The sequence below is a fragment of the Nipponia nippon genome, unplaced genomic scaffold, assembly GCF_047370975.1.
Source record: "Nipponia nippon isolate SJK-2023a ecotype South Korea unplaced genomic scaffold, ASM4737097v1 scaffold_6, whole genome shotgun sequence".
NCBI lineage: Eukaryota > Metazoa > Chordata > Aves > Pelecaniformes > Threskiornithidae > Nipponia > Nipponia nippon.
This window is the reverse complement of record NW_028262380.1, coordinates 7626256-7653214: the sequence shown is the minus strand read 5'-3', so window position 1 is coordinate 7653214 and position 26959 is coordinate 7626256. Positions and strand designations below refer to the sequence as shown.

Genomic DNA, 26959 nt, shown 5'->3' with positions numbered 1-26959 from the left:
TTTTTTTGCCAGTTATTTTCGCTTTGCAAATCAACTTTTTGTTCAGTGTCACAGAACTCCCACTTTTGGCGAATTTCTGACTGTCTGGTACTGTTCCACTCATCCCAGGAGGAATGGATTCATAAGCAAAGCAAAGGTGAGGAGTTGAAAGTTCATGATAAATGAATGTTCTTATATTATTCCATAATTTATACTGTGAATATTACTGCTATCTAGACGGAATCTTTCGGTATACACGTGTACATATTAAAAGGAATTACATGGCGGATTTTTTCTTCTGTGGGAGCTGAACTTCTGCTTGGACAGTTCTTTATCATACAGGCTTTCCTGGTGAAAAGGAGACGGATTAGAAAAGCTCATTGCAAAGGGAGAAAAAAGAAATTGGACACCTTCAAAATCACTGACAAGTTATTTTGTTTTCTAGAATTTAGTTCACTAGCAATGGTTTAACTATATAATGTGTATTTTTTCTTTAGTGAAAGTTTTTTACTAGAAGAGAAACCAAGTCTAATTTTCTTCCTGTCTAAATTTTCCATTTGTATTTAGGAGGTGATAAGTTTGGGGCCACAGTGGCTGTTACTGTTCCTTTCTGTGCCCTTTGAGAGTTCAAACTATGAAATGAAGCCAAAGCTGCAGCTGCAGCAGCAAACATGCACTTTTTTAATGAGAAACATCTTGCTGTTTTCCCCTTCCCCACAGTAAAATTTTGCATAAGATGAAAAATAAGATGTCATGTTACAATTAGGCCACAACCTATTAACATTTAATTTTGTAGCGATAAAATTAAACACAGGTATAACAGTTTTTTTCATAGATTTTGTTTTTTGCACATATTATCATAAGTACCATTGTATGTAGTACTATGCATTCAGAAGGAAAAATACCTTTTTCTGTCTTTTCTGTAAGTTAAGTTCTTATTCTTCAGTTTTATATGAATATTTCAATTGATAGCAATTTTATACACAAGCATTGTCCTGATATAAAATTTTGGTACTATTTCATGTAATACTTTTATATAAACAAAGCTTAGATTCAGTGTGCTGTCATGTCAGCTTCATGTACTTCTTCAGTTTTATTAATTCTAACATTCATTTGTTGAAGGGGTAATGATTTATTGTGTGTGGAAATTCCACAATACCCTATTTTGCTTTGACAGCTGTATTTATTCCAGTGAGTTAATTAATGGGAATCCCAGTTGTTAAGATGATTTTCTGATGTGTCGACAAAACCCAAAGAAACAGCTGACAACTACACACTTTGGTTTCAGAAAGAAAATATGGTTCCTTTCTTTTTTTCCCCCCTGCTCTTCAGGTATAGAATACAAAGATTGTCCATTAGAAAGAAGGATAAATGCAGGCAAATCTTTCAGTTTCACTTTAAATCCATTTTTGTAATAGTTCCTTTTTAAGATTTGTCTATAATATTGCTAAATGAAAAAACAAAAAACCCACAAGCAAACAGTTTAAGCTAAAATAATTCTCTTATTTTCTTAGCTGAGTTACTTCCCACAGTGAATTAAGCGATGTGATTAAAGTGATTAATTTTCTTTCGTAGTCTCCTTTATACAGCAATCTATGGTCTGAGTTGTAGGAATCTTTAATCTAGCAGTTAAAGGCATAACGAAATGTAACAATGGCTAAAAGCAGAAGTTAGAAACATTTAAACTGGAAATTAAATGTAACTTTTAAAAACAGGATGAATTTGACCTTATTTTTGAGCATCTCACTACATTGAGGCCAATTAATAATTGACATTCCTTCTCATGGAAAGTGACAAATTCATCATCATTTGGAATCCTGAAATCAAAATTAGATGCCTTTGAAAAAAAATGTTCTGTAGCTCAGTCAAAAATTAAGACTGATAATGCTAATTTATGGTAAAAAGAAAAAATAATAATTTCCCAATATGAAATAGCAAGAAATTCTTTGGTCCATGTTATTTAGAAGTTGGATAATAAGATTTTAGTGGAGTCTTCTGGTCTTAACAGTGTGTGGATCTACAAAAAGCTGTTCAAATAATACATGCTATAAGTACAAGCAGGAGATAGAACATTTTGAAATGAAGGATGACATTAGGCAGGCAGTCTGGTTTAGCAATTAGTGCATAGATTCACTAGTCAGAAATTCTACATTCTATTCCCATATCTGACATTGATTAGCAAGTCACATTAGGACTTATTATCAAAAGTCAGATATGCAGCTGATCATCTAATTAAGATCATCATGCTATTAGCATAACTGCATTTGCAAATCATGCATGCAGAGCTTTAGCCTTTGTTTAACCTTGATCTGTGATATGAAAGCAATCTGTGTTACAGACTGACAGAACCCTCTTATTCCATGATTTGAGCAGCTCACAGTTTTTAATGTATTTATCCTCATCAGATTCTGTCAAACTGGGTATTATTATTTATTCCTATTTTAAGAAAGTGGAACTGCAGCACAGAAATATAAGGTTCTGATTTCCAAAGATACTTAGGCATTTAAAGATGCAGATAACCAATTAATGACATTTTCATAAGTCCCAAGAGGATCAAATCCTTAAGTCCTATATGCATTTTAATGATACTCTAAGTGCCTAAATCACTTTAGACTTTGTTTCTGCATCTTGTGAGGGTCTGTGAAGTCTAAGTTTAATTGGAAACTCTGTCCACATTAGCAAGTAGCACAGACCAATAATAATAAATTAATAAAATTAATAAAATGAAACATTCTGTACTAAGGATCTGGCATTTGTGCATTTCAGGGGGCTTTAACACTGGGCAAGTTCTAGACATGCTGTGGACCGAATGCTTGTCAAAGCTCACCTGGTACTCACTTTCATTCCAAAATCCAGTTTGTATGGGGCTCCAAGACCAGTCCATAATATGAATAAAAGCATGGTAAATGGAAATGATCAGGAAATTTTCTTAAAAAGATCACGCTTGAGCTAAAAAGTTGATGTGGACTTCCTCTGTGAATCTTAGAACCAAAGAAATAAGTGTATAAGTAATTGGATTCTTCTCTGCAACGGCTGAGAATATTGATATCCTTGCTTGAAAAGTTAGTATTAGTAAACAGATTTAGTCAGCTGAAAAGTATGGTAAGATTGTTTCGTAGTAGCTCACTGAAAAGCTGGATAGAAACAGTTAAAACTAACTTGAGAAGGGATGTCCTTGATTTATGGGAGGTTAGCCAACTTAACAAAACAAAATACTTAGCACCTGTCCAACTTTGGAAATATTGCTGTATTCTGGGATTATTTTAGTAAATATTCCGAATCTCTCTTGGCCAAGTTTATGAGAGAAAGCAATAATTTTCCATCTACCGCATTGCTTTCACATTTTCATGAATTTTCCATATGATGAGAAAATGGAAGAAATGTCTCATTTCAGTGTTACTAAGTATATGAGTAAAACGGAAAACATTTATGAAATTAAATACACTTCCATGCAATAAGGTGAAAGAGACATTAAAATTTCAAAGAACAAATATGATTGAGAGTTTCAGCTGGGTAAATATTTCAAAGATCTCCTGGAATTACTAAATCCACTAACTGCTGTGTCATTCTTTTGAATGAATTAATTTTGTCACTCTTACATTTTCCAGAGAAATATCATGGACAGATGAAAGGTGCTCTGTGAACTGATATTTCTAACCTAAATATTTTAATTTCTCCAAAATATGAAATGAACTTTCATCACTGTACATATGAAAAAAAATCCCAAGCAAAACAGTCCACATGACAACTGCAGGTGTACAAGATTTTCTAGGCTATCCAGACTTCCTCCCTCTTTTTTTGTGCTTTGGTAATGCTGACATACTTAAATAATAAATACACATGAGCATTACTCAAGAGAGGTCAGCAAAAGAATGCTGGAAAAAAAAGAAGGTTCATTGTTACCCTAATAGCCTTTTCATGCCCTGAAAGATTACATCAGAGTTAAAAATACAGGATACAAACAACAGATATTGAAAACACCCAAATGAATTGAACAGGGTCAGAGGTTAGTAATGCTACATGAAAAATTTATATGGATTTTAGACAAAAAAAATACTTCTTTGTATCTGGATTTTATGTACATATTTATTTATTTATTAGGACCCTGGCTATGAGATAACTATAGTAAGTTTTTAGTATTTTCTTGCCATGTTCCTGAGTGAAAAGATGTCTTAATCCACATCCTTTCCCTATCCTTGTCTCTGACTGGAAACTTAAAGCCTGAATGACTTGTACCAAATACTGTGATGACTCAAGTGAGTCTTTTTTCACTCTAGAAAATTAAGGTACTTCTAGAGATTTTCCAGATGTTACTGCCAAAAGGATTTTTGATATCCTAATACATCCCTTCAGAGTCTGCTAGTCTGATGGATAAATTGAAACAGGCGGGCTTATAAAAGTATATTACTGTTCTTTTCTCTCAGTACTGTATATGCAGAACACCTCAGCTGTCCTTTTAGTATAAGTACTACCATGCTTATAACGTATTTCCATTTACATTATTAGTATAGCTTGGCAGGAAATTTACAAGGCCCAAACTTAATACATCACATTACTCTGTCTAAGAAAATATTTTTAACTAAAATATATATAGTTTTCCTCTATAATTGGTGAGAATACTCACACTTTATTTTGTTGGTTTTACAACATTTAGTGGAAATTATTCTCGTGGGGTCTCTTCCCCTCCAGTTTTAAATTTGTGAAGGCTTCCAGATTCAGGAAATAGAAGGCTATTTATCAACAGCAAGGCTTCCTAGACTACTTATCTATATAACTGTTATCTTGGATGCAATTTAAAAATTTGAAATTTAAAAGAGCACATATAATTTTTCTGTTCTTCTACCACAGATTTACCACTTCTACCACTGTTCTAGTTTCTCTAGAGAAACGCTGTCTCCCTTTTCTGAACACTGAACAGGTGGGTATAAAATGTGGGACATTTTCTATGATGTTCTCCAGTCTGATCTCTGAAACCTCTGTCTTGGATTTCCCTTAAGAAATGGGAAGACTGGGAAGACAGATCTTACAAACATCTACTTATGGGGATATTTTTTACCTTTTAATAAATAGTCTTTATCTTTTCAGAAATGTATGGAGCTTATGAATGGCTGTTATAATGCAAACGTTGGAGTTGGAAATCTGTTGGAAAGACTCCTGACAAAGCACATGGCTTGCTTGTTGCAAAGGAGCAGATCTACAGCCAAGCCTCAGAGGTCAAGGAGAGGATACATTCCTAGAGACCCAGAGGGAGACTGTGTGAAGGTTGCTGCAACCCAGGAAGGCAGTGGAAATTGTTGGACTCCAGAGCATCTGGAAGGAGAGGCTCGTTCTGAAAGGTAACAGAACACAGGGGGAAGATTTGTTTTCAAAACTTTTATTTATCTGCATCATCCAGAAGATCTCCATTTGCTCTGTTTTAAGGGGTTGTCTGTGCTCTAAGAAAACACAGAGATTAGAATTACTTTAGTGTTTTGGGGTATGCTCATTCTACAGATATGATTGGTTAGTACTACCTCAAGGCTCAGACCTCCTCAGAGTCACATCAAAATCTCATAAAGGCGAATGTTTATATATAAGCTTTTTGGGATGGAGGGCCTCTCTTCCTTATTTGGAAATGACTACAAAAATATTAGTAAATTATCTCTGGTGTAATTTGTTTGGCCAGTCCTGCTGGTAGAAGGAGACAAATAGCTACTATAATGGACTAGAAACCATGGAAAAATAAGCTTGCTGTTTAAACTCTTGATCTAATTAGTGATGACAACTAGTCTCTGTTTAGTACAAGAGATTTAAGAGCATACTCTAATACTGTTTTCTGTTTCCCTCAATTTTTGCCTGCTTTTCTATCTCTGGATGCTAAAATCAAACATTTCAGTTTTCCAAGAAAGCACCTGTTATATAATACACACTGCAAACAAAGTATATTTTCTATTCTGTTCAAGACATCATTTATGTGTAAAATCTGTGGTTCAACATTATAAATTCATAGACATGTGGGCCCCCATACAGTGAGCCAAGTTCTCTGCTGTCCTATATCCTCAAGCAATCCTACTACAATCCAGGAAAATAAATGCATGAGCTATAAAACCAAACTATAAACGGAAGACATTGATCCCTTTGTAAACTGACCATAAAGCTTTATGCATTTTTAACCCTCTTCCCTTTCTACTTTGGGATAACTGACAGTGTTACTGAGCATGACCTGCAATCCAGATATCACATGCTTTCTAGAAGCATTGTAATTTATGTCCTACTTGCATGGTCTCTATTGAGAAAAGCTGCGCCATACTTTGCTTTGTTAATATCTGTTATATTACACCGGCTAGCTGAGATGCCAACGGATTGGTGTAAGAGAGTAATGGTTGGCAGTAAGCATAATTCTGATTTTCTGATTTGCCATATTTGATGGGACTTTGTTGAGGTGTTTGACAAAGAAAGTGTATAAATAATTTGATAGTCTGAAATTATGGGATTCCTGTGATAACGGTTTGGGATTTGTGATATAACATGTCCAGACTTACCTTCAAAAATTACTATGCAGTTTACAGTAGATTTTACAAACTGTTGTTTTCAGAAATATGTTACTTTATTTTATTATGGTTGGAAAAAGGTAGGTCAGGCACTACTGTCACCATTGTAAGCATCTGTAACGGTAGCTTCTCATGCTAAGAATCAGAAAAGATCTACTTACCTGCAAATGCAAGGACATGACTGTGTTTATATCAGTTTTTATAACACAGGGATAATTAATAAAGGAAAAATATTGATATTGTTGCTGGGGATGATCCAAAGTTTGGCACATTGATGCTTCTGAGAATTCTTTCACTGTCAGGATCACAGTATCTCTGACTATTTTACTCACAAGTAGTAAGCTGCTTACACAATCTAATTTGCCAAAAGTTACTTAGCTGAGAGAAGTGTCAAAATCACTACTAAGATAAAGACATCTGCTTCTGCATTAGAACAGCAGGGAAAGCAAATGCTGATGTAGTTTTCAAAATGAAAAGTAGGAGATGCAACAGAATAGAAATAAACAGAGTATTGGTAACTATCAAAGGCTTGTTAAAAAGAGAAGTCCCAGAGAAAGACTTCAGGACTTCCAGACAAGGCGGAGTACCCACACTTGAAAAAAAGGTAAAAGCCTTTTTCTTTATATCATACTACAGTGTGCTATAAACATATAGCACTTGATGAAACTGTGTACCCTGGGAAAATCTGATGACAATACTAAATCAGCAGAGTGGCCAACAAGACAAACAATGAATCTGTTCTCCAGGCAGACCTTCATAATCTTGAGGAGGCAGCCAACATCAGAAGCTTTAACAAGGAGTCCATAGTTCTGCCCCTGGGGCAAAATAACCCCACACATGAACTCAGGATGGGAACTGACTGACTGAATAGCAGCAACATGGAAAAGAACCTGGGGATTACTGTGGATGCCAAGCTGAATGAGGGCAAGCAGTGTGCTCTCATTGTGCATAAAGCAAAATGCATACCGGGCTACATCAGGAGCTGCAAGGACAACTTTCTGAGGGAAGCTGTTACGCCCTGTACTCACCCTTGGTGAGGCCACACTGAATATTGTATTCAGTTCTGAGATTCCCAAATCAAGAGGGATGTTGCGAGACTGGAGATGGTCCAATGGAGGGCTATCAAGACAAGCTAGACTAAAGTACATGACATGAAGAGAGGCTGAGGGATCTGAGCTTGTTTAGTCTAGTGAAGAGGAGGTCAAGGGCAATCTAATAGCAGCCTGCAATCACTTGAAGCATGCTTCTTGTCAAAGACAGCAAAGCCAAAACTCTGCTTGGTAATGGCAGATGATGTAGTAACGGACAACAGCCACAGATTGCACCTTGGGAGGGTCAACTGGAGGAGGAAAAACTTTTCCACAAGGAGTGTGGTGTGGCACTGGAATTGGTTACCCATGGAGGTGGTAGCCATCTCCAACCCTGGTGCTTTTCATGACTCAACCAGACAAAGGCAGAGCTGGCCTGACCTAGTTAGGTGGCAGCCCTGCTTTGAATAAGAGGTTGGACAAGAGACCTCCAGAGGTCCCTCCCAACTGGTGTTTCTATGATTCTATAAAATAAATTGATTAAATATTGCTCACAAAGCATTTAGGAATAAACGTTTGTGCTTACCACATAGTTTTACTGAGTTAAAATTATCACTAAAGAACATGATTTTACATTCTATATACATCCAAGATTAGTGTTTAGTTTCCTTTGCTTTTTTTTTGAGCATTTCATTGCAGACTATTGGGGCCGTTATTTAGATGAGTAAATCAATGCTTTTGAATTTCTGATTTTGACTGTTTTGGCTTTTTCTATAATAGAGATTCTAGAGACTGTTAGAAATGTGTCATATTATAATGATCATATAGGGCTATTACTGTTCATATAGCAAACTAAATGTGGGGACTGAGAAAGAGAAGAATGTTAATAATCACTGAAGTCTTTCCCAATTTTGTACTCATTTACCCATAGTTTTAAGGGTAGCTGTAATACTTTAATGCAATTTTTTTTCTTCTAATAATTCATTTTATTTATAATTATAAAATGTTGTTCAAACAACTGTTAGAACAGTTTCTCAGAATCCATAACTGATAATGTATTCAGTAAACTGCATTGTAACTTAGAAGAACAGCTTAGGACAAGAAATGAAAAATAATATCTTTTCTTAATTGAATCTGCAAACAGAATTCAGGGTTGTTAATTAGAATGTGGTCTGGGCAATGGCTTTTCTATTGACAAAAGAAATTACAATATAAGCTTTACATCTTTTAAAAGAATAGGTCAGATTCTGATTATGTTCATGTTGGCATAATCATAGAGTGTTTATACTGATGCTAATTCATATTTATACCAATGTTTCAGAACTAAAAATCCATTCAAGCATTTCGAGCAATACAGTGCCTCCTAGCATGATACTTGACATTGATTTAGTTTCAGAAGTAAAAGAAGTAAATGAGCAGTACAGCTTCTGAAATATAATTTGATATCAATTTATCCTTAATTTGTAGTTAATGCAGAATATAATGGAGAAAACTTAAATTTGTCATCTCTTTGTTGAGTTCACTTTTTCACTGTAATAATAGATAAATAAAATTCACACTCAGGCACTTATGATTATTAATAACACAGGGATATGAAACAGCAGTAACAATTACAAGAAATTATATAACCCATTGTCTAAACAGCAGCTTTCTTCAATTTCTAAACAGCAAACTCTTTTTTAATAATTCCACTTTCTGCAATACTGGCAAAAATACTGATTTAGAAAAAAATTGTTCTTTCATTTTGCATTCCCCTGAGTTTTGCTGAGTACCAAAGGGCAAATAGAACATTTTATTTCATTCATTATTTTTGGAGAAGGGCAAGTGTATTGGGTTTGCATGGCAAGGTTTTGATAGTGGGGCGGCTACAGGGGTGGCTTCTGTAAGAAGCTGCTAGAAGCTTCCCCTGTGTCCAATAGAGCCAACGCCAGCCAGCTCCAAGACAGACCTGCTGCTGGCCAAGGCTGAGCCCATCAGCGATGGTGGTAGTGCCTCTGGGATAACATATTTAAGAAGGGGAGGGAAGAAATAAAACTGTGCAATTTCAGCCAGAGAAAGGAGTGAGAATATGTGAGAAGAACAACTCTGCAGACACTAAGGTCAGTGAAGAAGGACAGCGAGGAGGTGCTTGAGGAGCAGAGATTCCCCTGCAGTCTGTGGTGAAGACCATGGTGAGGCAGGCTGTCCTCCTGCAGCCCATGGAGGTCCACGGTGGAGCAGATATCCACCTGCAGCCCGGGAAGGACCCCACGCCAGAGCAGGTGGATGCCTGAAGGAGACTGTGACCCCGTGGGAAGCCCATGCTGGAGCAGGCTCCTGGCAGGATCTGTAGACCTATGGGGAGAGGAGCCCAGGCTGGAGCAGGTTGGCTGGCAGGACTTGTGACCCCGCGGGGGACCCACACTGGAGCAGTCTGTTCCTGGAGGACTGCACCCATGGAAGGGGCCCACACTGGAGCAGTTTGTGAAGAACTGCAGCCCATGGGAAGGACTCATGATGGAGAAGTTCATGGAGGACTGTCTCCCATGGGAGGGACCCCACGCTGGAGCTGGGGAAGAGTGTGAGGAGTCCTCCCTCTGAGGAGGAAGGAGCGGCAGACACAATGTGTGATGAACTGACCACAACCCCCTTTCCCCGTCCCCCTGCGCCGCTGGGTGGGAGGAGGTAGAGAAAATTGGAAGTGAAGTTAAGCCCAGGAAGAAGGGAGGGGTGGGGCGAAGGTGTTAAAATATTTGGTTTTATTTCTCATTACCCTAGTCTGATTTGATTGGCAATGAATTAAACTAATTTCCCCAAGTTGAGTCTGTTTTACCCGTGACAGCAATTGGTGAATGATCTCTCCCTGTCCTTATCTCGACCCATGAGCTTTTTGTTATATTTTCTCTCCCCTGTCCAGCTGAGGAGGGGAGAGATAGAACGCCTTTGGTGGGCACCTGGCGTCCAGCCAGGGTCAACCCGCCACACCAAGTTTTTTGTTGTAGACAAGAGATACTGACCTGTGGTCAGAAACAATAATGTCTTATATATAATAGTCTTGTTTCTTCTGCTCTGTACTACTTTTAAGACCTTTTGTCCTCTTGGGTATGTATGTTACGAAAGCTACTTTTTTTCTGCTGCCAGAGTTGGTAATTCTGTTGAAAGTTTCTTTCTGTGCATTGGGTCATATTTATAGCCAAGTTATAAAACAATTATTTCTATGTGCAGCACAATGTGATAACCTCCCAAATCCAAATGTCTTAAATGAGGATGGCTGACTATTTGATTCCTTCAGCATAATGATAGGAATATTGTTAATTAAGAATATCCATTTGATAGCTGTTGACTTCACAACATCTATAAAATGCTGTAAAAAAAATCCTTGTAATATTACTTATTGTGAGGAGGGTCACAAAACACTTGAAGTTTCCCGTAATAAACTCTGTGGGCATGCATTTAGTTCTCTACAGTATTACTTGTGTTTCATCCAGAGATCCTCCACAAGCACATGAACACCTCTGGGGAAGCTGCTGTAATTGATCAAGGTGCAGAGATAGCTGCATGGAGCTTTTCTCAGAACTCAAAAGCAACATAACTGTGTTTGCATGACCCTATTTCTGGATTAATGGATCCAATCTCTCAGTCAATTAATTAGCTCCATGTTCACCATGTTCGTGTAACTTTAGTATCTCTAGTTCAGAGAGTGGTTGGTGCTAGCTCAGGGACTTCTGCACTGAATTCCATTGTATGGCATGGACATGTATTCATGTCATCCATAGAAATCAGCCCTACATCCTCCTCCTTTACAAACCTTAATTTTGCAATTACATTCCCAGTATTACTTATGGAAGAGAAATCCCAGATGTAGAGAGAGCCTATGAGATTACTAGACAGGTGAAACTTTTTTGCTGTTCCCTGAAGAACTGAAATAAGATCAGAAACAAATTTTCTTCATAATATCATAAGATCATAGAATAGTTCAGGTTATAAGGGACCTCAGGAGGTCTCTAATCCAATCTCGTACTCAAAGCAGGATCAGCTTTGAGATCAGATCAGGTTGCTCAGGGCTTTATGCAGTCTCATCTTAAAGCCTCCAATGAATGAGACCGTGCTGCATCTTTGGGTCAACGGCTCCACCGCTTGACTGTTATGATGGTGAAAATGTTCTTCCTTATATCCAGTTTGAACCTCTCTTGCTTCAATTTATGCCCATTGTCACTCATCATACCAACACTCAGCACTGTGAAGAGTCTAGCTCCATCTTCTTGATGACCTCCTTATAGGCACTGGAAGGCTGCTATTGGGTTCCCTTGAAAGCCTTCCCTTCTCCAGGCTGAACAAAACTGGGTGGCTATCCGCTGAACTGACTCAAGTTTATCAATGTCTTTCTTGTATGGAGGTTAAGGGGGGGCACAATACTGGATACAACATTCTAAATGAGGTCTAACGAATGCTGGATGCAATACTGCAAGTGCCTGAGGTCTTTACTATATCTAAGATCGTCTTATGCCCTCGAATGACATAACCTTTTTTTTTTATCAGCTGTCATTAAATTGGAAATTCCTAGTTTTTCTTAGTGTGATTAGATCATATTTATAACCAAGCTATGGAATGATGATAGAACTATATACATAAACAGGAAAATTGTACTGATTTTCCTGTATAATTTCCATGGGGAAAGGTAAAATATTTATCTTGTCCACTCTGCCAGTGGACCACAATTCCCCATTCCAATGCTACCCTTAAGGCTGCCTTGGCTCCTGACCAGTACTGGGGTGGGAAGAAGATACTGTGCTATGGTGACAAATAATGGATCTTCTACTGAATTAGAGCTATGTGCAGACTGTGATATATGGATGACTTCCCAGAAAAGATCAATTCATTTTTTACAGTACCTCATTATTCACATGAATTAAAGATGTAATTCTAATAACTACACAGCTATCATTTGATATATTTAAGACCTTTGAAAAAAATACAACAGAAATCAATGAAACTGACTGTGAAGCAGGAAATAATATAAGCAAAGAGTGGCCTTGATAGTGACTACTTTAGAAATATAATTTTTGTCTTCTACAGTGTTGCCAGAGAGATAAAGGACTGACATTTCTACAAGGCAAAGAAAGCATCAAATTGGTCTTAGAAAGTTAACACTTTGAAAAGTAGCCTTTGTAGTGCTACGAGTAGAATGTGTTTAAATGTTTAAAGTGTTTAAATCTTTCTGCAGTGGAAATTCAATGACAAACAAGAAGTACAAATATTAATGGTACAGGTTCATTCTACTCTACAAGTGTAGAGTTATAATAGGAAGTGAAAGTTATAATAGGAAGATTGGATTTGTTGGAAGATGCAATCCATGTTTTCCACAAAATAAGAACTAATTTTTATTCTTTTAATTATCCTGCTGTAGTTTTGTCCCCCATTTTCCTTAGCCAGTTTTCAGTTCTCTTCGTCTTAAACCTTTGTAAGACAGCTACCTTAAATATTCTCTACAATGTGATAGAAAACTTTTGAATTTATTAACAAGTGAGGGTTAGAAATAAGGACAACTCCATTAGCAACAAAAGGATGTGAGAAGAATAAAGTCCAATAAAAAAATCCCAACCTCTTCACATTGGAAACAGTGGAACAAAAACGTAAAAGTGATATGTTAAACAAGTACAGTGAACTTGAAAACTACCATATTGGCATGACCACAGGGATTTCTACACAGGCTGTATACTTAATCCTACTGAAGAATAATGGAGTGAAGTAATACGGTAATTGAAACACTTTTTTTTACATTGTGTGTGAGCACAATACCACAAAAATATTCTGTCTTGTACTGTAATGAAGCTGTAGTACAATACACATTGGATTCTCTTCAGAGCATTTTTTGTTTCAGTTAGAGGTTTTCCTGCAAATATCTGAAATAAATTTAAAAGCAGGGATTCCCTCAAGTGTCCAGCTCGGGTCTGCAAGATTTACCTTCAGCATCTTCTAAATATTCAGCTTGTTTCAGAGTTCTGCTAAGTCATGCATGCTATACAGTCCAGTGAGCTAATACTGCTGTTGCAGGCACTCTACAGATGAACACAGTGCTCTGAAAGCTGACCCTCATCCCACAGCTCAGAATATCAGACTGATGAACAGGTCAAAGAAACTAGGTTTTTTCCTCAGCTCTGTGGAGTTTTAGTGGGCAGAAAGATAGCATGAATTCCTGTTCTGAAATCCTATTGCAAGACCCTTTGGAAACAAAGAGAGGCAGAGGCAATAACAGCTGGCTGTTGCAGGTATGCAGTGGTCTGAACGACTGAAGTCGAGGATAAAGGAGCTGCCTGAGTCTGCTTCAGACCTTTCATAAGCATCAGCCATAGTATGGGAAGGAGGCCCCTGATTTGTGATTTAGCTGCTGAGTTGGCAGAGAGGATTTAAATGATTTGTTTTCAGTTGAGTTCATTGTTGCCAAGATAACTCATCCTTACTTGTAAAGGAGATTACAAGATTTCATGGTTTCTGCTACAGATGAATTGGATAGATAACCTTGATGGTTAGGTCATCAGGATGTTCCAACTGCTGAGCACTTGTGAGAGCCAAGAATGACCAGCTGTGTATATTATGCCTGAAGGTCTGCGGCGAAACAGGAGAAAATGGCTTTGACCTTACTAATAGTAGTTGATTTCTGAAGGATTCTTATACAGTGGAAGACAGCTTCTGTGTTAATATGAGCAATGACAGATCAGGAAACCAAAAGCGCTGGTGAAGGTGGCTATCCAGAAAAGTCAAACATCTTAGGTACTAGAGACCTCAGCAAAATGGAATAGCCAAAGAACTCCCAGGCAATGGGTGCATTAACAGATACAAGTCCTAGTCTCACTAACCTATGTGTAATCTATGGTTACACTGCCACTTTAATGTAAATTGAACCACTGACATGGGTGCTCCCATCCTCTTCTGTTTTGGGAGTTGCTTGTTCTGGTGCATTTCTTATGTCAAACAGTGAGTCAAATGAAGGAACTAATCTGACTGAAAGCTAACTTAGAAAGATTTGCTATTAACCGTGTCAGTTCTTCGCTTTGTCTCACTGTGTAGCCACCTTTTACTGGTGTAAAGCAGATGAAAATAAGAAGCTGGGATGCAAAAAAGGGTGGGATTCTAGGATCTTCTTGCAAATTCTTTTGGAAAACAGGAAAGATGGTATGGTTGCTATTGTTGCACGGTTTGGGTGAACCTCAACTGTGGGCAGGGGAAGAAGGACAAAGGGAAGCATAGTCTCTGGTCACTATCATAGGGGACCTTGATTTGGTTACCTAGTGCTGGCCTACATATTAGGTTTTTCAGTACTAGAAGTGACTTAAATACAGATGACAGAAGCATGCAGAAGATGATAGAAGAGCTGGTCACTGTCGCTGTGGTCAATAAAACTGGGATTTTTCCTTTTCCTTATCTTGGCTTGAATTCTCAGTGAGCCCTGAATTAAAAAAAAAAAAACACCAGGAAATCATCCTTCCCGCCGCCTGCCAATCCCAAGCCCAACACCTTTACAAAGGGAATTTCTAAATACAGAGTGAATTTGAAATTTCCTTCTAGCAGGTTGAACCTTGATTATAGTCATCAGTGAGAACATCTAATGAAGTCCACTTGGCTTCGGATTCAGCAAAAGACAAAGATGCCTGAATCAGTTACTTATGTGTAGATGCTTACATGAGAGCTAGGTGTCTGGTCAAAGCAGAGCTTACCAATATAGTTACTGGAGACCAGAGAGCTACTTGTCAGTTATTCATTTGGTCAAATATAGGTATGGATTAAAGTGCTCTAGATTCTGTCGACTATAATGACTAGACCTGCATTATATATAGTGGCAGTTTACATACCTAGTTCATATGTATACACTCATTTTAGGTACCTTAATCTGCAAACTAAATGTTTATCCCAAAAGATAAACAGAGATTAAAGCTATCTTCACTACTGTTGTCCCATCCAATATTAGGAATGCTTTATTCTCCTATGTAAATGCTTTATTTTATAAAAGCTTCCGAACCAACACCACAATTTCTCCATGATAAAATATTCTGCTGCTTGCCACTCTGGTACTGAAATTTTACAACTTAGAGCTCAGAGGGTTTTGACTGAATGTAAACCTTTTGGCATTGCTGAGTGTCCATAATCATATGTGTATCCATGGTAACCACAGGAGAGAAAGTATGGGTGTCTAATCCTTCTTAAGTAATACAATGTTATGTTTTTCTTGGTAGACAAAGAGATGCTAGCTAGTCATAAGCATATTAAACAGCCTGTGAATATCAAAGTAGCACATATACTCCTTACCAGCAAAACAGAAATTGTTTTAGTAAAATTTTAATGTGTATTAGTAGCTCAGGAATATAGATACAAAATTTCTGGAGATCAATCATTTTAGTTAACTCTCCTTTCTCTTAATTGTACAGTTTAATAGGAAAGTCATAACTAATCACGCCAATCTTTTTGCTTACCAGAGAAAGGGCTAAATTATTTTCTGACTAATCATAATGGAATTTACATCCATTTAATGTGCTATATTCCTGTGTGGTAGCCTAAACATGTTCATATAACCATTTCCGTATGTGTAAATGATTCAAGAATCAACATGATATTGACTGTACTGCTATATTTTTAAGTAGGGCTTTTTTCCTTGTTTTCTTGTTTTATTATTTTCTGTTAGCAAAAATACAGCATATTTTAGACACAGTTATGACTGTTATTTAAAAGCTAAAAATATCTGGACACCATTTTTGGTTTATACTTTCTAGCTTTCATCCTGTGAATCTTGATAAAGCCTGCAGGAACTGTAAGACTGTTGTCTTATTGACGCGAAACAGCAGAAGTTGAACACTTCTGCAAGAAAAACTGCAGAAAACACAAGGCATGCTTTGGCACTGATACTTAAGTAAAAAAAGCTTTGTATGTCAACTCCGTCAAGCATTAGGGGTCTAAAAAGCTATGCATATGCATAAAAAATAGGTGTACCTGAAGAGCCACAAACTTGAAAAACAAAAGCTATTTTGCTGTAAAAGAGAAAGAAAAAAGTCCAATTTTATACACAGGTAAAATGGTTTCTAACTGGATTTTTTTTTTTTTTTTCACTTTTCCATGAGTTTTCAACTGCTTTCTAATGGGACATACAAACTGAAGAAGGAATGCAAGCATAGGTTCTGATCCCACAGCAATTTATTTCTCCAACTGCTGGGCCACAGAAATTTGGCATCTGTGGCTTCCCAGCCATGAAAGTAATCCATTGAGTGGAAATCTGGGTTTTTTAGGTTTTTTTTTTTTTTCTTCCCATGTATGAGATACTAAATTTGGTGTTTTTATGTCCTTCACAATGTCAGAGACTGAGTATGCTTAGCACAGTTTCTATTTAAGGAAATAAGACTGGGAGTCCTTAAGTTAGCATTTTCTGACAACATTACTAGGTATGTTTTTCTCTGTATTCCCTCATCTTCAGCCATGGGGTTGGGGGGGGGGGGCAGAGAGAGGAGAGAAGATAATTAAATAAAATTTCCAGTCTCCGTATTTTGCCAACAATTTAATTATGAGCCCAACAAAGATAAGAATGAGGTTGTAGGTCCTGAAGATTTTAATCTTTCCTGAGAAATCTGTCACGGTAGAGCCCTTGTTGTATACAGGGAAAGGTCCAGTGTAGGAATCATAAGGAAGAAAACCTCCATTCTGGACCAGGATCAGAGAACTAGAATAAGGACTATAATCCAGTTTCCCTGTAAATATCTGCAGCCTTTGAGGAAAGAATCCCTCTTCATTTTTCAAACTAAAATGCTTCAGTGTCTCTCATTCCCACGCTGGTAAGGCAGGAAAGTAAAAGATCTAGACTCAGTTGTATTCCATTAGCTGCACAGCTGATGTTGAAGAGTATGATAACCTCAAGAAATTGGAGTAACAGAGCTCTAGAAGAAGGATAAACTGATTACACAGAATTGTAGAACTGGAAAGCCTCTTAGATACTCAGTACAAAGCATCACGTACTCCTATTCCAAGGGAGAATCAACTATAACTTTTGTGATTTTTGATATTTGTTTGTCTACTCTGTACTTAGAAACCTCAAATGACTTCCCAAGTTAATGACTTCCAATGATTCAGTTCCTTTTATCATTTAGTACGTTTTTCTTATAATAGCCGTGCCAAATTATGCAGCCTGCATGTATTGTCCTGTTCTTGGATACATTCATAGCATGTAGTCATGGAACCAGAATGATCTAGTCTGGTGATGTGCCTTTTGGCAGTAATTTTTCTTCGAAAGGAAAAGGCTAGTCTGATATATTAAATAATTCTGTGCTGGATCCAGAGCTAATTGCTTTATTCTCAATTTAAGGGTTGTCCTGGAAGTGTCACAGTATGTTTCAATACACGAAGTTAGATGATTCAGTAACTGTAATGATAAACAACAAAACCTACTGAAGTTTAAAGCTACCTAGTAATAAATAAGGAAGCCTTAAGGAATTTTAACAGTGTTCTGAGCAATATACTTTAAAACTTGTAGGACCTTTATATAGTTCTTCTAGAGGGCTGCATGGGCTGGAAAGATCACCCACTTCTGATGTAAGTAGACTCAAATCTCTAAGGAACCTGTGGATCTGGAATTCTGTGCATAGGAGGGAGTGAGCTGGATGTAATTCAAATATCATCCTTCAAGAAACACTCAAAGAACTCTTATAAAAGTATCCATGAAGTCTCTTTGCTCTTTTTCTTAGTGGAATCTGGCTCCTGGAATGGAAATAAATTATGGAAAGCATTGCATTAATATAGGATGGAGGAAGGGGCCTTGGCAATAAAGGGCATGTCCATGTCTAGATGACTTAACCTGCTACAGAATTCCCATAATCTATCCAGATATACAGGAATTGTGGTTATGGGTGCTGAATCCATCTATGTTGAAACTTGCAACAGATTCCATTTTGCCAGGAGGACAATCAATGGAAATTCCATTCAGACATCCCAGTTTATTCATCTCTTGGCTTTTCTTGTTGAATTACCATGGGGTGTGGGGCAGAAGGGAAGGATAAGTTTCCAGTGCCACAAAGCTCAGACTGGTTGTTTGGTAACCGCCTCCTGGTGGACAATAGCATGTCACTTAAGCTATATACCTTTGATGGCCTGGGAGTTTCATCTGAAAAATAACTGGGGTATTTTTCCATATGCTGTACCATCATATTAGAGATCTGTGGAAGCACTTAAGTGACATTCCTCACAATTTCAAAAGAAGACTCTATGAAAGACTTTCTTCATGGTTCACTGTAAACTTTTGAACTTAACTTCCTTTGCTGATCAGCCACAATAACATTTGTTAACCTTATAGGCATGGCACAAAGCCCTTGTTTTCCCTTATTTGAAAGGTGGTGGGGAAAATAATTTAAAATAAAAACGAAACATTACTTTTTAATTGGGTCACTGTATTATGCATAATTTTTCATAGACAATTTAGATAATTTTAGTGATGTAAATGTATGTACTGTGCTACAGAGGATGTATGATTTAAGTGTAATAATCAGATTTTTATTTGGGGTATGTACTCTGAAGACAGCTAAGAAAACTGTTACAGCTTCCCAAAACCACTCTTTCCAAAGAAACCACAATGTTACACAGCCCTTTCATCATCCAGCGTACGGTACTGTAGAACACAAAAATATACACTGTACTACTTTAAATTAATTCATATTTGCAGGAGACACAGTCTGTGTGAGTATGTGCAATTATGAAATGTAACTTTTTTTTCCTCTTGACTTTTTTAGCTGCCTCACCCCTTTTATTTGAACACATACATATGGTGTGTGAGAGTGAGCAAGCTCTCTGTAAATGTTTGGAATGAGCATCTGTCAGACAATAAAACTTACAAGAAAACATGCTTCTCATTTGAAGTATATTCACTAGAACTATTTCAGTGTTGGAATCAGTTCATTTGTATAGCTTGGAGGCATTAATAAGAGCAGAGAACTGTAAAGGCACCAGAAAACTCGAACTGTTATTAAGAATCCAAGGTATTTTTTTAAAGAATTTCGTCTATTCGGCATCAGAGTCTTCTGATAGGAACCTGAACCAGTTGACAGACAAGAAACTTCTGATAGTCCATCCAAAAGGATTGCAAACAAGAAGACTGCATGCTTTTTGCAAACCTGGAATGTCTAAAGATTACAATAATTGTTGGACCAAAGGGACCCTCTTCAGGCATAAATAGCAAGACTCCTACTGTCTTCTCTTGCAGACCAACTCAGCTGCCAGCAAAAGCAGGTGCTCTCCCCCTACCAGTGCTCCAGAGGAAATATTTAGTGAGTATCCACAGCTCTTTTTACAAATTAATATATTATTAGTGTTTTAGTTATATTTGTATAGTTTTCTCAAAGGACAAAAGCATTTAAAAATAAGTTTTTAAGGCTGTAATTTTAAACAATTGCTGTAGTTCAACAGTCTGATGCAATTACCATATTAATTTAAAAACAAAATTTGCACAACCTATGACAGCAACTTTTTAAAAATATTGCTTTTTAGCAACTGTGTAGCTTAAACAATCTGAAGCAATTACAATGTATTTTTTAATGCACAAGTTATGACAGCAAAGTAATTTATATAAATATGAAATGTATTTGACTTTAAATGTTATGCCATAAAAAAGCCTTTGTAGAACACAAATTTAAAATAAATCATTTCTTTTGGCAAAGTAACCTGCAATTTAATCTTTAGAAGAATAAATATACCACTAATGTTTTCCACAGAAACAGTTGCTACTCTAATTAATTCAAGATGTGACTCTAATAAGATTTCAAAAGAAAATCAGAAACAGATTTTTCTCAGAGGTAGTACTATGGACAAGGTTAAGATATTTTTCTTTTCATTAGAAACACTTGTCCCAGGTAGAGTTACAGATTTGTAGTATATAGCATGGAAATATCAAATCTGAAGCATTATAGTAATGTTTTTAGAAGCATAACAATTTTTAGTGTTTTGGATATATGCTTTCTTTTTGATTATAACTTACGGTACGTTACATTTTATTAGGTAACCATTACTCAATTTTGAGTTTAGAGTGACTAATATGGCTAACATATTTTTTTCTTTTTGTGTGGAAGGGAATGGAAAACCTGATGTTTGTCTACTGCTCCTGTAAAGTTATCTGGACATTGCTTGTAACAATACTAGGTTATGCCAGCAGCTTGCCTGTGGGCGATGATTCTATTTGCACAGCAGAGGAACTTGCTAAGTACAGCATAGTCTTCACAGGGAAATGGAGTCAGACTGCTTTCCCTAAGCAGTATCCACTTTACAGGCCCCCAGCGCAGTGGTCATCAATGCTAGGTAAGTGGAGTATGTACATTTTTAAGAATAGATAAATCTCTTCACCGCTGTGATCTTTTTTCATCTTAATAGTTAATTTTAAGATAACCAATTCAAAAAGGAAAAAAATAGCAAAAGTTATTAAGAATGAAATGCGGAAACTGAAGTATCCACAATGCTTTCAAAAATCTACAACTGTTTTCAATTGGCTGCAGCTGAAATAAACAGTGACAAGCCAAATGTTTTAGTGTTCACTCAGTTTTATACACAATTTTTTAAACCTCAGAAATAAAACAGAGAAATTGAAGAAATAGGGGCAATCTAAACCAGACTTTTATGTCATGCCATGTATTCACTTAAATAGGTGTTACTCATAGTTCTGACTACAGCATGTGGAAAAAAAATGAATATGCCAGCAATGGTGTACGTGATTTTGCTGAAAAGGGTGAAGCATGGGTATTAATGAAAGAAATAGAAGAAGCTGGAGAGAAAATTCAAAGTGTACATGGAATCTTCTCTGCTCCTGCCATTTCCAGTGGTACAGGACAAACTTCCACTGAATTAGAAGTGCATTCAAGACATCCCTTAGTAAGTAAATGTACATATTAATTTTAAAAGTTTATTTTATGTCACTAGCACACAAAATTAAATATTTGAGTTCTCACTTGTTAGAACAACATAATGCAAAGAGTTAATAAAAAGCATGTCACATTGCAGGGAGCACTGTACAGATTCTATAAAGTAGAAGAGCATAATGACATTTCTTTCAAAAATTTTGAGTTAAAATTACTATGAGCAGGACGGGAGCATTTCAAAATAAGTGATGCAGTCCTGATGGATCATTTTGTTTTATTAGGTTTCATTTGTTGTACGAATTGTTCCAAGCCCCGACTGGTTTGTAGGTATTGACAGCCTAAATCTCTGTGAAGGAGACCACTGGATGGAAGAAGTGTCAGTAGATCTGTTTCCATATGATGCTGGAACTGATAGTGGTTTCACATTTTCCTCCCCAAACTTTGCCACTATCCCACAGGACACAGTTACAGAGGTAGGTGTATATACATAGTTTAGCACTTCATACCTATATGTTTTGAGGCCTCCCTTTAAAAGATAACTATCCTATGACTACGATAGACTCTTGTGAAACTGATTACAGTGTTTGAGACTGCTGATTCTCTTTATATATGGATTTATTACACAGCCAATAACCCTACTGCTTCTGTTTATTTTCTGTTTCTTTCAAATTTATTAGGTAAATGAAGACGGTTCATGAAAATTTGGCTCTACATTTAAAGTATTTTCTGTAAAAGCTGACTATTTTTAGATTATTTTTAACAATTCTTACACCAGGAAAATAAAAATGTTCAAAAAAAGACATAGCATTACTAAGTCTGTATCTAAACAGGCAAATTCTTAGTAGTGAATACTGATCTGGGGAGGAGTTTTCAGTTAAAAGCATTGCTGAAACCTGAAACCGTTACATTTGAGAGAAAGGAGCTAAGGGAAAGCAGAGGAGAACTTCTCCATTGCTACTGCGGTGACCCCGCTTTCAATCTCTTTTGCTTGCTCAATACTCTATATGCCTCATACTTTTGGTATCATGCTTTTGGTATTTAAGGGTGCTGGGGAACAGAGCATTTTGATTCAAATGTTTTGAATACTATAAGCATTCAGTCAGTCCTTTCTTTAAGGTCAGTTTTTCTAGAGCCAAATGCTGTGCTAATGAGTAATGAGAAAAGGAACAGAGAAGCTGGAAAACAATACATTTGGCCTCCTATAGCCATATGACAGCTGCTATAGCATGCCTAATATTATTATTTAATCCTCTTGTATTCTCCCTTGTAGTAACATCCACTTCTTCCCATCAAACCATTCCATACATTACTCTGTTTTCAGTACTTCCCACCGCAGTCCTCTGTCCAAAGGCTGGCACAATTCATTGTGCCCAGTCTGAAAGCATTACGCATAAAAATTCTGGGATTACCAGCTGCAGTTATGTGAACTGAGGTTCATAGAAACTGATTATATGCATTTTACTTGCCAAAAAGTATTAGCGTGATGTGTAAACATGATTTTACAGTTATCTTCTTACTAATATGATGTAGTTTCTTTAAGGTTCCCCTTTTTATTTCACAGATCACTTGTTCCTCCCCAAGTCACCCAGCAAACTCATTTTATTACCCCAGACTCAAAATTTTGCCACCTATTGCTCAAGTAACAATGGTGAAATTAAAGAAAAACCAGCTGGGTCTTCCTGCACCTTATCTTGATCTTGCAGCAAAAAGCAATGAAGTAATAGACTCTGTTTCAGGTAAGTGATAAGTACGTTGATATGCTCAATTCTGTTATTTCCATTCATTCAGAAAATATGGGGAAATCTGGCAGGTAATGTGGGTGAAATAGGTGATTAGGCAGCATATTCTCCTGTCTGCATAGGAATAGTTTCCAGAATGACACATGGGAAATAAAACAAGCCAGTTGACATAAAAGAGAATCCCTGAAAGAATAAGGAAGGGATTTCATATTTGAGCTATGGTTCAAAGGTTTGGGTTATATCCACAGTGTGGGTTACTCAAGCCTTAGGATCAGCATAGATAAGTGAATTTTATGAGAAACAAACATTTGACCAGAATCAGAGTTCCCAATTTTTTTGCAACTTTGAAGAAAATAACTCATCCTTAAGTTTTCACATGGCAATGGAGAAAAGAACTATTATCGCTGTCTCTTTGTGGGTCAGAGGGCTTGATAATTATGTGCAACAAGAATTGATATACTTAAATTGATTTGGACATATTTGTGACAGAAGCATACATCCTGACAGCAAAAATAATGTTTTCTCTCATTTTTCTTTTCTTAAAAATATTAGCTAATAACGTTGTTTAGGTAGGAAGACATACAAACTACTGACTCAAGTCAGTCTTAAGGGTAATTTTCAAATCTCCAAATTAACAAATACTATATTTGCTCTAAGGGGAAGATAGCAGTTGGACAGCATCCACCGAGATTTTCTCTTTATACTTTTCTAGTAGATTTTTACAAAGTGTAAGAGAAAGAGTTAAGAATAAGAAGACTGACAGCCTAAACATTACTTTAGAGACAACAATAGGCTAAATCCCCAATGTATTCCTAGAATAGCTGCCATGTTCCAAGAAGAGCTTCTCCAGAATAAGTCTGAAGATTGTATGCCTCTAGCTCTGTGCTGAGGTCACCTTACAATCACTAAACTAAAGCTCATTCCCTGTGCAGCTAATAATGCATGATTTATACTTTAATAAATGCGTTTCTCTATCAATTTATTGTGTTTTAATGTATTTCTATTAGTAAACAAGACATATGCAAAGTGAGTGCTACATATCTCATTTTCTGTCATATGCCTTTCCACAACATTTGAAAGGAAGATTTGGCCTTCTTTAGGATATAAATTTAAAACAATGCATTTAAAGTATGGTATTTAAAAAATCATTTTTTATCATATATCCCCACTGTATTGTATATTAACCAGTGAATCTGTCTGTTCAAAACACATCCCAGAAACAAAAGGACAGATTTTATTACCAAACTGTGTCCCTCATTCCCACTAGAAACATGGGAGTGAGTGATCACAACAGAAGTGGTGAGTTCCACTGTAATACCAGAAGTTTATACCAGAGGTCACATATGTAGTACAGCATTTATAGCTGGTTTTGTGCATGCCTATTTTACCCACAAATACTGTAATACACAGTTTTGATGCAATTCCCTGTGACAAACAATATTTTTATTTAACCTTCTAAGGAATAATCACTTATATTTTTATGAGAGCTTTTCAATGGAAGTATACATTATGAAAAGTACTTTAGAGTTTCTAACTTCTTTTCTTGCAGTAAACTAAAACTGTATTGAAAACCCTTTTAGTATTAAAAAGCTTCTAGTGATGGAATATCTTTATAGGCAAAGGGAACTGTAGTGTGCATACCAAACAATAGCAAGATGATTTAATGATTAAAAAAATGGGCCTTTTCTTTATTTCTGAAGCAAATTGGAACAAAAGTTAAATGGAATTCTATATGAACAACTATAGGAAAAATATCCATCTGCATAGAAATATGTGTACCTAAATAAACCAGAGAGAAGCTTTAATCCTGGTGTTTTCAGTAAGCTATTCAAAGGCAAATGAGTTATAAAATTGACAGTAAATGCTTTTTAATGCAATCTTTTGAATGCAATTATTTTAGCATAGTTTTCTTTGATAGGAATTCTATATTTTCAATTCAATAAATAATATGCTGCGCTACTGATATAGTACCTCAGGCAGTCTCTAGGCTGCAATAATAAATAATAATAATAATGATGATGATGATGATGATGATGATAATAATAATAATAATAATAATAATAATAATAATAATAATAATAGTAACAACAACAACAGTGTTGATGAGCTTAGGAGCTGAAAACAGATGTTTTTATTTATGAGACAACATATGGATTTTATCAATATCACTTGTATTTTTGTATAAGAAAGGACGCTATTCGATTATCATTCCTTAATGCTTTGCCGACTACATATTTGCATTAAGGACAAATTTATGTAAAGTTACCTTTTTTTTTTTTGGTCTATATTGCAGAAACACCACTGGACTGTGAGGTTTCACAATGGTCTTCTTGGGGTCTCTGTAGAGGTCTTTGCAGAAAAACAGGGACCAAGATCAGAACTCGTTTTGTACTTCTTCAGCCTGCCAATAATGGAATGCCTTGTCCAAATCTGGATGAAGAAACAGGATGTGAACCAGAGAATTGTGTCTGAAATAAAGAAAAGATAATAATTTAGATAATTTAAAAGTAGGATAAGTTTAACTAAATCTAAACTACTTGTCAGTCAATGTTCCTTATAATTCAGGTATGCTGCACTATTTTGCTGAAAAGGTATATTAGACTGGTTTTGAAAGTTGTTGTTTAATATCAAGATTTTGGGGGGTTAAATTCCTAAGGTTTAGTATCACAACAGTACTTGATCATTCACAGACCAAAAATACCCCGAATAGATCCTTGCTATAAATATACTGTAAGTTCTTGGAGTACCCTCTAGTGGCAGAAAAGAAGATATTTGGAAATATTATACTTCTTGCATGGAAAAATCTTTCAGTCACAAAATCTAAACTAATAACGTTCTTAAATACTGTAATTTGTTGATCTACAGCTATTTATACCTAGAAATTAATTTTTTCTCTAAATTATGTTTTTATAATTTATTGGCATTTTTGTTGTCTTTCTAAACATGTTTAACATGCATTTCTTCAGAAACTACTTACATAAATCAGAGTGGCCAGATGTTTGCAGTGTGGTTAAGACAATAATACAACCGAGTAAACTTGTCTTGAGACTTATGAATACATGAAAATGTCTTTCTTTTTCTTTTTTTCTCAAAAGTGAGAAGAATATCTGTCATAAGGACACTCGGCCAACAAAATTACTAGAAAAATTCAGAAGTGTGGATACTGGTAGAAAACCTCTGAACTTAATTAAAAATGTTAGATGAGATTTAAAAAACTGACAGACTGCTGGTGTGTGTCCCTCATTAGACAACTATCTCAAAGTTAACACTGTTGACCATAACCTAAATTATATCATTGTCTTTATAGTTGCAGTAAATGCGTCCATGTTTCTTTAAATGTGTTCGCTGCTATTTGTGTCATTGTAATCTTTTTACAGAGAAAACTTACGAGTGTTTTAATATTATCTAAAATTGAGGTATACATAGATATAACAAAACACAATATGTCAGAAACTGTTCCTGACTGTGAATTTTAATGCTCAAATAACTGTTATACAATGAATGTAACATATGGCTTATAAGGACTTGTGGCTATCAGCTAGGAAAAGGATTTTGGAATAACGCTGTTCAATAGACTGTGTTTACAGTCAGCCCACAAAACTTTTACAGCAAACTGAAAGTTTACAAATGTACAGCACAGATATTGACCAGGAGACACTGATTTGAGTAGGTTCTTCTTGCAATATGCCAAATATCAGAAAATTTATTATGTACTTAAAGGAGCACACTGTATTCTCTGTAGGGTTGAAACATTTAAAATGTTCTCTATATTTTTTTTCCAGGAGATAAATCTTACAAAGACCCGAATAAACATGAAACTTTGTCAGGCTAGA

General features: G+C 36.2%; 1 protein-coding gene across 3 annotated transcripts; it reads left to right on the top strand.

Moving 5' to 3' along the window:
• On the top strand, nt 1-26959 carry SPON2 (spondin 2). 3 transcript variants are annotated; one of them, XM_087737338.1, is made up of 9 exons: nt 3-136; nt 4828-4897; nt 5065-5315; nt 19746-19809; nt 20608-20833; nt 21177-21400; nt 21669-21860; nt 22949-23123; nt 25420-26959. In XM_087737338.1, the coding sequence occupies exons 3-9, from the start codon at nt 5071-5073 to the stop codon at nt 25596-25598; spliced, it is 1305 nt and encodes a 434-aa protein (XP_087593464.1). In that variant the 5' UTR covers nt 3-136; nt 4828-4897; nt 5065-5070; the 3' UTR covers nt 25599-26959. The 3 variants fall into 3 exon arrangements, with proteins under 3 accessions (XP_009469975.2, XP_087593464.1, XP_087593465.1); XM_009471700.2 differs by lacking the exon at nt 4828-4897 and having other exon boundaries at nt 1-136; XM_087737339.1 differs by lacking the exons at nt 3-136; nt 4828-4897 and having other exon boundaries at nt 5177-5315; nt 19276-19809.